This window comes from Stegodyphus dumicola, chromosome 7 (genome assembly GCF_044657685.1).
Source record: "Stegodyphus dumicola isolate Sdum_Otavi_A_Nest chromosome 7, ASM4465768v1".
NCBI lineage: Eukaryota > Metazoa > Arthropoda > Arachnida > Araneae > Eresidae > Stegodyphus > Stegodyphus dumicola.
The window spans coordinates 146473787-146491622 of record NC_140774.1 but is presented as its reverse complement, the minus strand read 5'-3'; the positions used below and the strand labels follow the sequence as shown (position 1 = coordinate 146491622).

General features: G+C 31.6%; 1 protein-coding gene and 1 non-coding gene across 5 annotated transcripts in view; one reads left to right on the top strand and one right to left on the bottom strand.

The window, feature by feature from the left end:
• Positions 1-826: 826 nt before the first annotated feature.
• LOC118197755 (calcitonin receptor-like) overlaps positions 827-17836 on the bottom strand; it is a 98641-nt gene continuing 81631 nt past the window's right edge. For all 4 annotated transcript variants that reach the window (XM_085820889.1, XM_085820888.1, XM_085820890.1 and 1 more), the window contains exons 9-14: positions 15380-15440; positions 11304-11370; positions 8659-8744; positions 6669-6807; positions 4982-5023; positions 827-1427 (exon numbers count right to left, since the gene is read on the bottom strand). In XM_085820889.1, the coding sequence (XP_085677015.1) occupies positions 1266-1427; positions 4982-5023; positions 6669-6807; positions 8659-8744; positions 11304-11370; positions 15380-15440 (557 nt within the window). In that variant the 3' untranslated portion in view covers positions 827-1265. The remainder of the gene's footprint in view (positions 1428-4981; positions 5024-6668; positions 6808-8658; positions 8745-11303; positions 11371-15379; positions 15441-17836) is intronic.
• On the top strand, positions 7280-7351 carry TRNAC-GCA (transfer RNA cysteine (anticodon GCA)). The gene has a single exon. It is a non-coding gene; the product is annotated as a tRNA-Cys (tRNA).

Genomic DNA, 17836 nt, shown 5'->3' with positions numbered 1-17836 from the left:
TGGAAGTGATGTTCGATGGAAGAAATAAAACTTTTACATTCGGATACATTAGTTAAAGGACTTCAGTATTGTCTCCTGGATCATTATTGAGAATCAGCGCTTTTTTTTAAACCAGTCTTCGACAAGCCTTTCAAACGTCGTTCGACAAGCCCATATTGACTAAGAGTTTCAAACGTCTCCTAGCGCAACTAAACTACTAGTACATTTCTAAAAAAAAAAAAAAAAAAAACCTCGACCAAATAAGCTTGATTTTTTTTCTTTAAAGACATACTAAATAATTTTATGGCACTGGATACTGGAATTTCAAAGAGCTCGTAATTAGCATAGCGCATAGCATTTTAATAGTTGAAACTTGAACTATTATTTTTCATTGTGGCTTCCTTTTCTCCATTTTCCTCATCATCCTTATAATCTATATACTAACTTTTAACAAAGTACGTCAACCGGAATGGGCTCTTCAGAGGTTTGAGAAAGACCATTTTAATTACAACCACTTTCACTACTTTTATATCATAACTGCATAAGTTGCCCCATAATGAAAAATATATGCGCCAAGTGTTTTCATGTAATCAAATTATGCTTTCAGGCGGAACGCAGTTGATCAGATGATAAAAAGCGACTACTGATCGGGAATTAAAACAGTATCAAGAAGTTGGACCATCGGTAACCTCATGTGGAACATACCAGTCATAGATTTCACATCAATAGGTAAAAGTGGTAATAGTGACGATGATGCTAATATAAAAAGTAAAAATGCTGGACGTAAGATTGTGAGTGTTCAGAATTCACCAATTGGAAAGATTTTGAAATGAGTGCAATAAAAGAGATTTGTCATGTTCATAAAATGAATTATTTTATTTACAGGAAACAAATTACGAACATATATGAATATAAAACATTATGTACAATATCGTTAATTATATACACGTGCTTAACGCATAATAATTACTCTTCTGCAGTTATTATGCATTGGTAGGAATAACAGATGAATGCATTCTATCACAGTTTAAACAATATATGCAATTTGTTGTTTTTACGGTATACAAATATGGAAACTTGTTTGAAACTTTCAGTTGCCTACAGCAGAATTTTAGGGATTAATGTATGTAGCAACTGCATATGAAAATGCCAAATTTTTCTACATGGAACTTCTCAGAGTGAATGATCGACATAAATTCACAATTTTTATGAAATATCTACAAAGCAGTGATAAGTATTGGTTGATGATGTATACGATTACGGCGCTTCCTGCGCCTTCTGTGTCGTCATTTTTTAATCGTAACTACACCATATTCATTAACAATTGATTCAGCATTTGTAGACACAGATGTTCTCGATTCCCGAGATTTCTTTCTGCTGCTCATATGACTTGAAATATCTCGAACCATTTTTTGACGACTGTAAGTTCGCTTCAGAAGAAATAAAACCTAAAAAAAAAAAAAAAAAAAAAAAAAAAAAAAAAACTGAAAACATACTTATTTGGTTATTAAAAAAATTTCTATCAAGTAATGATTTACTTTATGCAAAGACGATTCTTGCTCACGTGAACACATCGGGACGATAATGTTTAAGCCTAGTTAAAGAAATGCAGTAATTATTCGAATTTTGTTAGGCTAAATGTTTCTTGAATGGCATAGGCATTGTAGGCGCATGCATGGTTACAATTTTTGAAATAGTTTAAATTAGATATGTTTTAAGACTGTATAAAACAATGTGCTTTTAGGGCATGAAACGTGAAAATTCAACTACGTCTTCTCTGGAATTCAAACCTAGATCTTCCAATGCTATCCGGTTGCTCTCTTTACTTACAGCGCAAGAGCAAGCACGAAGAAATGCAATAATTCTTCATATCTGCCCCAGTTAAAGGAAGACTTAAGAGAAGCATGAGATGACGAATATCAATATGACAAATAATTGTCGGCTATATTTTTGCTGACGATAATATATAGGCCATTAAATCTTTGGGAGAATGAAACGCGAAACTTAACTTTGCACTGGTTAGAATTCGAACTACGGATCCAGTGTTAGCTGGTTGTGCTATCACTTTCATTATGAAAGCACGCATGGGAAAATACGACAATTATTTATAAGATTACTGCAATTTTGCTAACGTGACATTTAGGATAAAAATGGCGAAGTTTTAAATTTTTATAGGGTCCATCTGAAGAGAAAATCCTATTTCATAAATTGTTCCTTCTGGAGAAGGTAATGATAGGATGGATTAACTTACATGCTATGAGAAATAAACCCTCTTTCAAAAAAATTGTTTCAATAAGCAATTTTTACCAGATAAAATATTGTTTCAATAAGCAATTTTTACCAGATAAAAAAGATAGCTAGAATACTGAATTTCTTTCTGTATAAAATTTCTGATCGTAGAATTTCTACGAACGGTAATTTGAAACTTATGCGTTTATACGAAAGTTTTTTTTTATCATTAAAATATCTTTTATTTCTTATTCTAAAAACTAATATGTGTAGCTTTCTCGTTTAGGTCAACTACGCTTGAATAAACGCTTAAAAATATTTTTTAATGACTATGGATATACAATTAATCTTTGTTTTGTCTTTCTGAAAGACATAAATTTTTTCTGCGTTAAACATTCCGATTACTTGAGAGTCTTTCTGATCCAACAAGCATTTAAATAAAAGATCGAATGGACGAAATATAGTGCAGTCCCGCAAATCGCCTTCCGATTACTGGACATTGCGCATAACTAGACGATCACTTTTTTAATCACTATGATTTGTGCTAATCAAGCAGAATATTATCTTTGAAATAATTCAGTTATTTTTTAATAGCCATACTGTCTAATTTCTAACATTGCCTGTACGGTGCAAGAAGTAATAAGTACATGTGAATTACTGCATTGCTACAATTGCAGTATATATTTATGGATATGAACGTTCGGATGCTTCTTTGTTCTATTCAAAGATTTATTATGGTATTTTAATTTTGAAATTCTGAAAACATAAATAACATAAATAAACACAAATTTTTCTTTTATGACACTATTTATTAGAAGCCGTATGACGAATTAGGAGATATGTTTTGTATTTTACGTCAAAATTCCAATTTATCGAATTTCTCTTCTCAATTACCAAGTGGCTGAAGAAAGTTAGGTAGCCACTATCGATTGCACTCACATTCCTTTCTGTTGCTAGCTATTAGAGAGCTTGCTTGAAAGCTTTTGTGGCACTCGATTATAAGCTTAACTTTAATTTCATTCTGGATACAGTATCTCAGTTTATATCCGGGCTTACAAGCGTTGTGTTGCCTGTGCAAGTGACAATGTCGAATAAGACGGGGGGGGGGAATTAACATAATAATAGAAATGAAATTGGATGACTTGAGAGGCTGAGAAAAAGGAAATATTAATAAAATTGCCATGGATTTAAATGTTTTTTGAAATATTATAGTTGCGAATGATCAATCCTTTCTACTGTAAAAGTCGACATTTTCAGTAATTCGTCACCCTCTCAATCCACATTAAGTCAAGTAAATGGGGCTGTACGCACATCTTAACCATTTTTACGCATTTAATTTTCTCTTTAAGATTTATCCTACGTATATGACTTGTCTAGTAAACTATTGTTCATTAACCGTAATTGATTATACCATGGAATAAAATCAATTGCAGACTTAAATATTCCTTGAATGGTGGGTCGTAATTCCATTTACAAAATATGTATCTTTCAATGGGCTTAATATAATTAAAATATCAATCAGTAAAACCATTTTAATCAGAAAATAAAAAACTCAATCTTCATGCGATCAAAGTTATCTAAGATATAATTAATTAAATAGTCTGAGATCCGTATAAAATAGTATCATGCTGACAAAATCATATGATTTTGGGAACTTTTTTAGGGTCAATTTGTATATACAACAGCAAATTCATTTCCAAAAGATCATTAGTAGTATTAGGAAAGACTTTCAGATTTATTAAAAGGGCAAAATTTCGATTAAAGGAAAAATTATTAATAGCTCTCCTTACAGTGCCCCCATAAAAATCGAAACATAGTTTTACCAAAAGAATCGATTATCTAAATTTATTGAAATTTGAAACACTACTTTATTTGATTCAGTTCTTAACATGTAAATATTTATTCCTTTGTAACATTTATCCTAAGTTTTTAACAGTTATCTTTAGTTAAAGATACTTTCCTATCCCTCCTAATTTCAGCTTACAATTTCCCACCAGAACGTGGTTTTAGAATCGCGGTTAAGTCAAAGTTCCACTGACTTCGTTAGAGAACCTGAATTTCTGACTAGCGCGCGTTCGCCTTTTTGCTAAGTCAATATAAGCTATTACTACTCTCAGCCGTATTTCAGGTCCTTGGTAGCTTCGCCAGGCTAGTTGATATTTAGGGTCCAACTACTTAGAATTTTTGATAGCTTCGGCTATATCTTTCAGTTAAGCATTCGTTAAGTTTGATTTCTTAGTACTCTTGAGTTTAAGCCCAAGTGGAGGTTTTCTGTATGCTCTGAGAAAGGAGCCAACTTTTAAATTCTATTATTTTGAGAAATAAAGGGTAATCAACCCTTCTTGAGTTCACATCTCTGTTCCTGAACTAAAGAGATTATTCGCTTACCACACGAAGGTTGGAACCCCATGCTTTTATAATCATTTATTCAAGAAATACATTCAAACTTTTGTTAAAAGACATTTTACTTTGAGCACATATTCTTTATTAACATACATTTCCTAAATCCTCGGATTCTCGAAGGAGACTAGTGTATTCCATTTTAGCAAACATTTATTGATAACAAACAAAACCTCCTGACCCGACAAAGTCTAGTGACAGATGTTTTCGCTGTATTTAGTGAGCAATGAAATATCCTGACTGTGTGCGCACTTATATATTAACTATAACATTACATAACGGTATGAAAGTCATTTATTATGTGAATCAAATAATAAATCCACCCTTATACTTGAAATTTAAAAAAAAAATATATATATATATTGTTACTTACTTCATTGTTGAAATAACAGAATATGAGTGATACAATTCCACCCTAAAAAGAAAAGCATTTTATTAATATTTCTTCAAACATGAATAATGAGTATTTAAACTGCATCTTTATTAGGAACCGTAAGTGCTTAGTCACCCTCTCATTATCATAGTCATGATTTCGCTTGTTTCCTTCATGCAAAAGCCTTTTCTGAATTAAAAAATATTGATATTTAAGGAAGTCAGAAGAAGTAAAATTCTGTGACCAATGTGCCAAAGCTTTGTTACTTTCGGTCTTCCTTGGCAGAAGAATGCGTTATAATGAATTTAAACTTAATATTTTAGGTACAGGAAACAGACAAATCTGAGGCACGTGTTCTTAAGAACAAAGCCTGTAACTAGATTTTTATTTAATAAAATTGAACAGATATTACTAAGAATTGAACCATAATACTTAGTATCACATTTTCAAAATAATAAAAAAGTCTGAAAGGTTTTAGATTTTATTTTTTTAATTACATAAGCATACGTTTATGCTGCTTTATTTCGAATTTCCTTTATTTGTGTTATTTATTATTGCCTAGAATGGTAAATATTTAGGTTCTTTTTATTCTGCAAGAAGGCATTCATTTGTTTTTCTACACAGTTATTAATAACAACATAACTTTATTGCTTTGAATCTTAAATTCTGAAGTAAGTTAAAGTAGTTTTTCAACTATTCCTTTAATAAATTAATTAGCAGATTATTCATTCCTGCAAGGCACTCCAGAATCTTCTGCTGAAGAAGGGCTGTTTTCTTGAGGGGCTTTTTAAATAATGCTAGCTCATTCAATTTTTAAAGATATGTAAATCTTATATAAGTAGTCTATTAGCCCTAGGCAACAAACCGAGAACAAACTATCATATTCGTTCGGCCACTGGAGAGCGTATATGTCATCAACAATGGTAGCTCTTAAAATTTAAACTGAAGAGTCTTCAATATTCAATTGAAAACAATTAAAATATGTAATAGTAATAGCTTTAGAGAAGGGAAAAAATCCTATTTATACATTGTGGTCTGTGTGGTTGAAATGAAAACACAAACTGATATTTTGGAAATGAGACTGCGTAATTAAAAAAATACTGTGAAGATTGCGTAACATTTTTTAAACTTCCTTCTGTACCTCAGATACTATAAGTATTTGCACATTTATAATACAGTTCGATGTCTTGCAGTCTGAATGTTACGTGGTGCTACTGAATATATAACTTATTATGGCGTGAACAGTATTTAACACCACTTAACTACCAAAGGCTTCCTATGTTTAGCAAATACCTTGATATGTTATCCAGAAAATTAAAATCATTTATCCCTAACCTATTTATCTCCGACACTGTTAAATTTTTGTCTCATTCTGAGAATCCTTCGAAGGTGAAGTATTAGATATAACGTCTTTTTTGAGGTTAAAATTGCGAAACATTTGCCTACACTTCTAATATGAATTTGGGAAAGAAATCGACATACTTAATGAAAATTATAAATATCACAAGATAAATAATATTTTAAAATATGATCAACAGACCTATTTACAACAAGTGACGGGTTTTCTTTTCATAAAATTAAGAATAGAACTAAGAAATTAGTTTCCTTAAAATTTTAACAATTTGCAAAAACAGAATAGTGTAGTTATAATTTTTTTTTTATCTTCAAACATAAAAATATATCTTACTTGCAATCCATCCATGGAATACGTTGCAATATTATAAATTTGCAGAATGTAACAGTCTCCCTTTGTGGGATGGTAACTGATAAGCAGGAAATGTAATCCAAATAATGGAATAAGAACCATAGTTGCACGAACTGCTCGCCTAAAGAAAACAAATTACGTCAGTTTATAAATTCGGGCTATTTTAAATACATTATATTTGTATGAAGTTCTTTTCACTTCAAGAAATTTGTTTCTAATTCATTTTAAGAGGAGAACATTGGGACTACTGCTTTTTAATGCACTATATACTAATATTTATTTTGAAATTAAATAAATACGTACTGCTTTGGATATAAACAGTTTAATAAAATTCTGAAACCAGCAAAACTCCAGATATCCGGGAGCACCATTATGGGGATGATTCGTACTTATTTTCGGATGTTGTAAAATTAAGTTTATTGCTATTTTATTTAAAGTTTTTCATTTATAATATCTGACAGCTAAGTTTAAAAACAATAATGGTAATTTTATTGCTTTAATTCAATTGAATTAATGTGTAAATTAACTTTTAATTAAACAGAAAAAAAATTAAGTATTTTATGCAATAAAAATAATATTTCAATCTTACTCGTGGGGGCATAGCTCAGTGGTAAAGCATTCGACTGCAAATCGAGATGTCCCCGGTTCAAACCCGGGTGCCCCCTTCATATACTTTAATATTTTGAAGTAATACGTAATTTTAGGATTTATGTATATGTAATTTTATGCAATAAAATGATATTTTAACCTTATTTTGAATTGATTTTTTTCAACTGAATAATTTACTTCTTTCATTTTAATTCGATAATAAAAAATGTATTTAATTTTAGGTTCAGTAAATAAAAGTTCCCCGAAAGAGACCGTTAGTGTTATTAAACAATTAAAAATTATTTTATTGTTTGCAACAAAATTTATTTTTAGCAAAAATTAATATATCAGCTTTTTTATCTATAAAATGTTTATTGAAATAAAATACGATAAACGTAAAAGTAAAAAGTAAAATTTCTTTACTTACATTTCAGTAAGTACATATTCGGAAATATATAGCCCACGTACTCGGAATTTACATTTATGTACCACGTACTCGAATTTTCAGGTATTTTGTTTCGGAAGTTTTGTAGTTCCAGTTAATCCGAATATTGGAGTTTATTAAGGGGACTTTTTTCAAATTTATCTAAACTTTAATGAAGTAAAAGCTATTTGCTAAGTGAAAATCATTTTAAAATAAGCATATTATTCTTAATCATTTTAATATGTGAAAGAGTATGGTACTTTCTTTCACAAGAGAACTATAATTCAGGACTATATGATAATTAATAAGACACTATGTTAATCATTTTAATCATTCAGGACAATATGTTAATCATTTTAATATGCGAAAGAATATGGTACTTTCTTCCACAAGACAACTATAAATCAGGACAATATGATAATTAATAAGAAACGGCTTCTTTATCTTAATTAGTTCTTAATTAAATTATAAAGAGATAATTTTGTATAAATATATGAATTATGCTTTTATTAAATAATTTTATCGTTTTCTTGATTTTTAATGTAAAGCGTTTTATTTTAAATTTAATTTAATGTTATTTATTCTTGTGCAAATATCCCTTTAGTTCTAATATATTTTCATAAGTATAGTGGAGTTCATAGTTAAACTATCAAAACTCTCATAGAGTTAAAATTTTGGAAATATTCCTCATGTATGTGTATCCTGCAGAGTAATTCATATTTATCATTAAAATATATTTATGCGATTTTTATTCATGTGCCTATTTTCATAACTATCCGGCAATCAGAAATTCAAACGATTTTGCACATTATGTAAAAGATATCAGCAACAGCTGCAATATTTTCTTAAAACTACACTTATAACCATAATTATGAAGAGAACGACTGCGAAAATTTTAAAGCAACAATTTTATTTAAAGGCTTGGAAACTATTCAGTGTTAACAATACAATATTGGTTACCTGAATTGCGTTGGTTCGTCAATATTCGTCGATCTCAACTTTGTGATTACAACTTGAATAATATGTGCAAGAAAACAGAAATTAGCCTAGAAAAAACATACTAATTTTATAATTTTCACAGATAAAAGAAAAGTGGTTTAAAAGAATTTGACTTAAATACCAGAACTATTTCATTACTTTAGTAAAATCGGCATATTTTATGAAATCGATCCAGATAATTCGAATATCAGTTTATTGAAAAGTATTCCTTAATATCATTTGGTCGCATTAATTTTGTTTCGACTTTCTGATTAAGTTAAAATTATTGATTTTGTAAAAACTCTTACAACAGGTTCTTAATCAATAGAAATTAAAGTCCGACGAAGAAACATAAGAAATAGCTTTCGGTTCCATCTACAGAATAATGATAAATGCTTAATTTGTGATAAGTTTGGGGACGCCAGGCACTTCGTCGATGTATGTACGCTTACCCGGAGTTCAAGAGAGACATATAGAAAGAATTTTAAGGAATATTTTAAAAGGAACTATTCAAATTTGAAAGATTTTGCAGAGACAATAATGAAGATTATAAATACGAACAAAGAGAGAGTTGGAATACGGCACTGAGACTCAGATTTTGGACTTTCCATGTTCCCCCCCCTTATATATATATATATATATATATATATATATTTTTTTTTTCTGGCCAGTCCAATTTTTTTATCATACGGACGGCTTGTGCCGGCTAGGAGGATCGGGACTGTGCCTTTATAATAGTAATAATAATAATAAGAAAAAGTTTAGCATCAGCCTCTATTAAAAAAATTTGGATCGAATAAAAAATATGTAAATACGCCAAGATTTGTTTCCATTTAAAGATTTCTTTATTAATTTCTGAAGTTTGATTTTGCTGTTAAATTAGGTGATCTCCAAATATCTCAAATATTCGAATGCGTGTATGATAATTTTAAGAAAGAAACTATTTAAATTATGGCTCAATATACAGCTGGTGTAGGTATACAAAGGTACCTTACAGGCATAGTAGACTTTGCACAGCTAATGTAACACGAGAAAAGTATCCTTTTACCCACCAGTACGTATCTACGATGGATAAAATATTATATTAAAATTAAATATCTTAAAATATTCAGAAAAATATTAGATTAGATATTGTTGAATAAATCAGCAAACATTAAAATTCTTCTCTTAAAAATACTTTTTAAAACTGAACATAAATAACTCATAGCTTAATAAACACAATTTATGCGGTCTCCTCTATGAGTAACGAACATTAAAAGTATACATTACAAAGTACATTAAAAGTAAATTATTATATTCAAACGGGAAAAGAATTATCTAAAACTATAGAACACTTAGATGCGAATGTAACATCCCTCGCCCGCAGAGAAAGAGATTTCCCTTTCTGGGGAATCTGGGATAAAATGCTATCAACTAGGGAAGGATATATCATCTCTTCAAACGATTCAGAAATTGAAAGGAAATTATGCACTGCTTTCAGTGCTTTATTCATACTGCCTATTACGATAGTAAAAGTTCAAGACTGTTAGACAATTTTTAATGTCAGATAACTCTGCGAGCGAACCATATGTCATTTTAACATACTTCTTAATGGTGTCCTAAGCAATGTAACAAATCCACACGATGATTTCTATGGCTGCCTGAAGGTATATCGTAACTTTGGTGATCAGGTAGTAGTGGTGGCACATAGCATGTATGATGCATCCAGAAAGAAGAAGGTTATAATGCTAGGTGGTCTTAGAGAATGTATATGAAAATTCAAACCACTGGAAATAGCAAAATCACTTAACATAATAGAAGTTTTGAAAAATATGTAAAGGACTTTCGATAGAAATATGGATAGAATGTTGTGTAGCCATATGTACTATCCTTACCCCAAGATCAGCTATAATTATTGTAAGTAATGAAATAATCAACAATTACTACCAGTTACGACAGAAAGTGCGCATGCGACCGTCTGAATATTTGTTATGCGATATGTGGTTCACATGCACACAATATTAAAATTTGTATGATGTGAGCACAATTTGTTATTTTGTTTGTTTAACAGTTTCTCTGCTCTGGGCAGTTTTTGTATAAAATGGGCAAAGTGGTTTCATGCTTCCTGAGTTACCCTTTTGAAGCATGGTAAGCAACATACATATGTAAAAAAAGGGGGAGGGGGTTCTTGAAAAAATGCCTTAAATTTTTTAAACGAAAACATCATCATAATTATAAGTGTAAAATACACTAGTATAGTAAGTAATAGTAAGTGAAACAAAGGCTCATTCGGTTTATTTTTATACTTTTTTAAACAAAAACGACTGTTTAAGAACCTTGTAGGAAACATATTTTATGTAAATTAATTATAAGCACAATGTAATAGAAATGATTATTCAAACTTTTAAGAAAACTAGTTTAGTACCGAATACAGTTATTTCAAAGAACTTGGAAGGGTAGTTCTTTATTAACACTGCTATTTATTGTTTCTGATATGGAAAACATTTAACTGCAATAGAGGTTTGTTTTACAAAAAGTAAGCATTGAAAATCACAGATTGTAGGATTTAAAATCTACCAAGGTAAAATTATTTCATTTTATTCACAAAAATGGAAAAAAAATTACAAATTATTAACATTAAGTATTACCAGTAACGCCACAAGCATCGGAGCCAGCAACACCCATTCATATTTTTCTGCTGGTACTATCCAACACCTAGAATAAAATTTTAGTTGGTAAATTTAATTTTAGCTTTTATTTAGCTATATAACATGCACTTATGTACATACGTAAAAATAAATACGTTAAGTATTTTAAAAATTTAATTTAGTGATTCTGTCTCACTTAGAGCAAAAGGATGAAAACAATCAAACTGTGCAGATGTACCACAAAAAGCACGCTACAACATAGCAAAAATTAAAAGGGAATATGTAAATAATTAGAAAGCAGAGAAAACATATATACTGATATACTAATTGAAGACCTAGACAAAAATGTATTCAGTGAGCAAAAGAGTTATTATACAGTCAAAAGTCGTTAATCCGGACTCGTCGGGACTTCGGCGATTCCGGATTATCGATTTTTTCGGATTATAGATCATCAGTTTAAATCTCGTAAGATGGCATGCAGAAATTCTAAAATTAAAAATATGAAACCGTAATTTATGAAATAAAGAACAATTATGATCTAAAGGGTATCAAAATTTACAAAAAAAAAGCTTAATATTTATTTGTTTACTTTATTAAACATTTCTTTCAATGTAAGTTGTTTAAGTTGCTTTTTTATGTGATAATACTTTCTCTTTAATTCTATATAAACAGACATAATTTCTTTTTCAGTTACGAAGTTCCGCTGTTCAAATCCCGTAATTGCTGTGCCGAGAATACCGAGTAACTTGTCAATCGAAATTTTTTCGTTTTCACTAACCTCTCTGTCACCTTCTTCATGTCTTTATCCATTTTTTTGCAGCAATTACACTTTTTGTTTGATGGACATCGAAACATACTTTCGTTTTGTAGATCGTTTGGGAGCTCCAGCATCGAAAATTCTATTTGATATAATCGAAAGTTCAAGTTTACTTTTATAGTATTGCTCTTACAGTCTGCAAAAAATAATAAGCCGGATCCAGTTCGAAAATTAAGGAACAACACAATCATCAACATTAACTGAATTAGATAATTTTAGCTTATTCCGTCCGTTATACATAAAACGCGCACGCATATGCGCAGACGTAAAAGGTCTTATGCGCACGCGTAAACGCCTATGCGCATGTGTCAACGCGGCGCATGCGCAGAAAGTTTTTAGCTTTGAGGTCCGGATTATAGATCATTCCGGATTATGGGTGTCCGAATTAACGACTTTTGACTGTATATACAAAGCGGGGAAACCGCTAAGTGTTGGGGGTGGAAGAAAAATGGAACTGTACATTTTTCGTTTTCAGAAGCGTCAACTTAATTCAGTTTCTTTTGCTATACTTTTGAGTTTTTATTACACGGCATGCTTTATAAAAATAATTATTAAATAATTAATTTTAATAAAGGCAAATATTTAATTATGGTAAGCAAAAAGATATCCCGACATAACACTAACAAACTGAATAAGGAAGAGATGTTTTCATGGAGGACGATTTAACCCCTATTTTTGCAGCAGCGGTGAAATCGACAGATTGTAAAATTTACGTCTTTGTCCCCTTCAAAAGAGTTTAGCTTTGAAAGTGAAACTACAAAAATTTTCCTAAATCTAACCAATATGCAAGGCATAAGACTACAAGAAACCTAATTTTAGATTCAGATTTACAGATATCCGTACTTGGAACAGCGGTCAATTTCACTACTATCAATCTACTGCTGCGAACTTTATTAAACTGCTTTGGTACTTCTTCCACTTAATTATGAAAGAAGAAAACATATACAGATATAAACAAAACATCCTTCCATAAACATCACACTTATCAGAAGATGACATACTATATCAGAAAACAAACACATTATTTTGTAAATGATGCACCATTGTGAGAGATACGTATCTTTCTAGAGAGTTAGAGAAGATATATACTGACAAAACGTTATCTTATTATGCTTCCATTTGAAATGTATCTTATAAATGGTAATGTGAAATGTGTTCATTTTCGTAATTTGGGAAGATGAGCTTCATCTAAGGATGAAACACTTACGGAGATATGAATTTATAAATCATTTTCTAAATACAGGAAAAAGCAAACAATGACAAATCTCATTGACGATGACAATATCTTTACTTCTTAACAACTGTAGAAGATTTTAAAAATCTAAGGGAAGAAACGTAATTCAAACAATAAGTTGTACCAAATGAGGAATACTGTCTCCATCGGAATACTCTGAATACATATCGTTTATACCCTAAGTTTTAAGAAATGACATAACATTGATCTGTTTCAAGGAATATTAAACACAAAAATTGCTGATTTTGATCAACTTAAATGAACACATGAAAAGCGTTCTAGAAACAATAACAAAAATTGTAAAATGTTTCTAGAAAAATTATTATCAAGGCTTGGTAAGTAGTTCACAATAATGTTACTCTAGCTGTAATAAATGGAAAACTGTTTGTAAGGAACTTAATTCGATGTAGAACTAACTACCATTATAGAAGTTATTAAAAAGAGACATATAGAAAGACATATCTGTTTAAGGGTGTTAGGAAACTAGACGTTTTCTATCCTGAAACATACATTTATGAAACAAAAATGTGGGTAGGAAACAAAACGTAAAGAGAGAGTTGAAAACGTGTATAATGCCATGTGTAGAAAATGCACTAGATCTGTCTGATGCATATGTAGAAATACACGGCCCCTCTGTTAGATATTGTAATGACGTAGAATAGAAAATAACTGGCACATTTTGCATCTAAAATTAATTAATTCCATAATTACTGACTCTAATTATTTACTGACTCTAATTTTGAAATCTTTAAGATGGATCCCTAATCTTTAAGATTAATTCTCTTAAATAAAAAAAGTACATATTTGTTTTAACTTTTTTACATCATTGTACGAAGTAAAGGAAGTATTGTAATCGCGAAAAATTTCGGGTATCATATTTCAACGAAAATAATTGATAGCTATCGAATCCATTTGAACGATGTTTTTGCGTGACATCTGTACAAATTTTGTACATGAGACTGCTATGGCATGTAGCTGCGCACTTCCATTTTTGGTTTCAATCGGCAGCACCAGAAATATATATATATATACAGGGTATTTAAACAATTCGGTTACAAACTTTCAGGAGCGAACAGTGAGCTAAGTGGTTTGTTCTTATAAGTTGGTAAATTGTCGATTTTTTGCTTCAAAAGTGACTGATTTATATTCTTCTAATGTCCAGACTAAAGGTTCTATGCCTTTAGTAAATCTGCATGCAATAATTGTAGAATTATCAAAAATGTAAAAGTTATTTAAGTGCTGCTAAGCCTGCCGAAGCTGCCATATGTTTACATTTGAAACTCTTAGCAGAATAGTAAATTAAGTCAGTTTCTGCACCAACTTCGACTTCTGCCGAATGGAACCAAAAGTAAACTTCCAGTTTTGTGCACCGAAAAATCTGTCTTCTTACACGCTGGACAAATTGCTTGTTCATGTGTAGAAACTTCCTTAAAACACATACAAATTTCTTTTCGTCAGCATGAAAAACTGTATACCACAAAATAATGCAAAATTTTTAATCTTTAGAAATAAAACGTAGATTTTGATAAAAAGACATATCTTAAAAAAAGTAATTTGTTTTCTCCGCTTTTCTTAAAAAGGTGAATAAAAACTCCCCATTAAGAAAAAGGCAATGATTGTAATAATTTAAGTAAACGATGCGAGAATTAAAGTAAAATATGTAACTTAAAACATCGTATCTTCACTTAAATTATGGCGTTTTGTTTGAAGTTTCGAAGCTTTACGCGATTTTGCTTGGTCTTGTGTGCTTGGTTGTGATATTTCCGTTAGTAAAAGATTAAAGTTCTTATTTGTCTTTGGAAGAGAGGTCTTAGTTATTAGTTAATCCTTATCAGCTTTAAGAAATTATGATGTTACTGTACTAGGTGATATGTTATGCAAATAATCTATCTAAGCAAGCCGCTGCGATGCATATACAAATGCATTTACGCAATTTTTGTAAAAAAACTCACATTAAAAATATTAAAGAATTTTGTAAATTACAGAATTGCAAAGAGTATTAGCCATGAAGAACTAACTACTTACGATTCATCGGCTTTAGTTTGTCTAGTTACTGCCCATATTAACACTGGAACTACAGGTACACCTAGAATAAACAAAAACAATAAGTAAACAATAAAATTTTATAATATAGTAAAATAGAAGCAACTTTTTTACCCTGTTGAGAAATAGAATTCACGTTACTGAATACCTGTGTTACACAGAAGTAAATCAAACCCTCTGGGAATTTACTTATAGAAAACTGTACACCTTGCATGATATTATTCATTTTATCTCAATTGATATAAACTCTTTTGCATTAATGCACATGTCCCGATGGAAATTTAATGCACAGAAGCAACCGTGGAAGTTATTTTCCTCATTTCTTTCAGTACATCCTACATTATCTTCTTCCTCTCATCTACCTATTCCCCTTGAGAACCAATTTTATTTTGGGGAACAAAAGATCACAGGGTCTGGGAGGGACTATCTAGGAGATGAGAAATGACAGTAGTAGTCATACAAGTTCTTGGTGAGTTTGGTATCGTCAGGCTATCCCTGTTTTATATCAGTTCATAACCGCACAGACATGTTTCATCTCTAATAATTATTTGAGAAATGACATATGAGTCGTTTTAACGTCGTTGTTTAAGCTCCGTGCTCGCTAGAGCTCGATGCTTACTCGATGCTCAATGAGCAAACGACAAAAAACAAAATTTCATTTAAATGCTTTGTTTCTTCAAATCAGGCGTAATACTGATTAAAAAATGTCTTGAACACAACTTCACAGGAACGTACAATGTAAAAGAACACATTTTCCATGGCAAACCAATAGCTAGTGAAATAATTTGTTGATACTAGGAGGAGATATCTAGTAGCGTACCATTTCCGTTGAAGCGAGGCAATATTTTTCTTGAAAATTTTGGCTCGTATTTCACACAGTAACATCATTGAACTTCCTGAAATGTTATCTAATTTCAGTTTGTGAGATTTGCATTCAGAATCAAACCTCATTTTAAGCATCACACATGAAAAATATATTTAAATAATACATCAAAACATCATAATTTTGTAAAAATGCCATACGGTTTTGGCATAAAAGATCTGAAACTTTGAAAAATGAATGCGAAAAAAAAATTAATCTGACAAGCCACGTTCATTAAATTTACCTGTTTCTTTTCTAATTAAGAGGGAGCCTTAGTAAGGAATATGACCTCCCCTAACTGCAATGTTTCCTTTGCACCGTCTGTCGATACTCAACCCCTGTTGTTTTAACAGTTCTGATTCTTCAAGGAGCACCTGTTTCATATTCTCTCTGGTATTTTTTGAAGGGTAAAATCGTGCCGTCAGGCGTCTTTATAAAATATCACTTTCATGTGCAACGGGATTTAAATGAGGGGAACAAGCTGGTCAGTCTATTCTGTGAATATATTCACTTTCCAGGAGCTCCTCAAAAACATGAGTTCTTCATGGCCGTTCATTGTTAGCCATAAAAACAAAATAGGGAGCAATGGCACACCGAAAAAGATGTAAGTGGGGAAGGATAACTTCATCTCAATAACGGTCGCCGGTAAGGAACAGCTATCGAAAATGTGGAACTCTGTTCGTCCTTCGACGTAATGCTTCTCCATACAAGCACGCCAGGACTAGCCCAATGGCCTCTTTCCCTGATGTTAGTTGGATGAGTGCGTGTGTTTAAATCTTTCCGAGTCGAAAGGTGCCAATAATCGTTTGCCAGACTGAAACGGTTCGCATTGATAAAGAGGACATGAATCAATTCATGAGGTATCTAGTCTTTGTGTTCTCTATACCACAGCAAATGGTGCCGGTGATGGGCTGATGTCAAGGTATGCAGCGTTCAGGATAGCAGGCGAATAGGCCATCTTTATGAAGTCATCTGGCCACAGAAAACAGAGGCACCTGCCGTCCAGATGCTATGCGCAACTGTTGAACAATGTTTCCCGCTGTCCAATTTCGATCTCTTTTCATCTGCAGTGCGATATATCGATCATCAGTCACAATTGGTTTCCTTTGTCGACTACCATTAATCTGTCTTAAGCCACCTCACCATTAATCTTTCAAACCATTTCTCACCATTATTCTTTCAAACGACAGGTTGATTAATGCTCGACCACCATTAATCAACCTGTCGTTTGGAAGTCTTTCCAAGCCCATGAAACAACACTTTTAGGAATTCCAAATTCTTGGGCGACAGACATCAAACTACGCCCCTCCTCTAGCTTTTCAATCATTCTATCACACGTAAAGCTGTCCTGGTGTTTTCTTGTAACCATACTGCACGTGCAGTGCCACCCTCACTTGCAGAAGAATGCCTGGGAACGCGCCTTGCTATCTCCTTCTTAAGTTGCCTTGCATTTGTACGCGCTGACTCCTAGTGTTTTACGTCCCCTGGCGTATCCTCTGTCGTCATGGAACTGATATTTACATATGCTTCATATTTCCACTGAGTTGGCTTTTCACCATGGTGATCGTGAAAAGCCC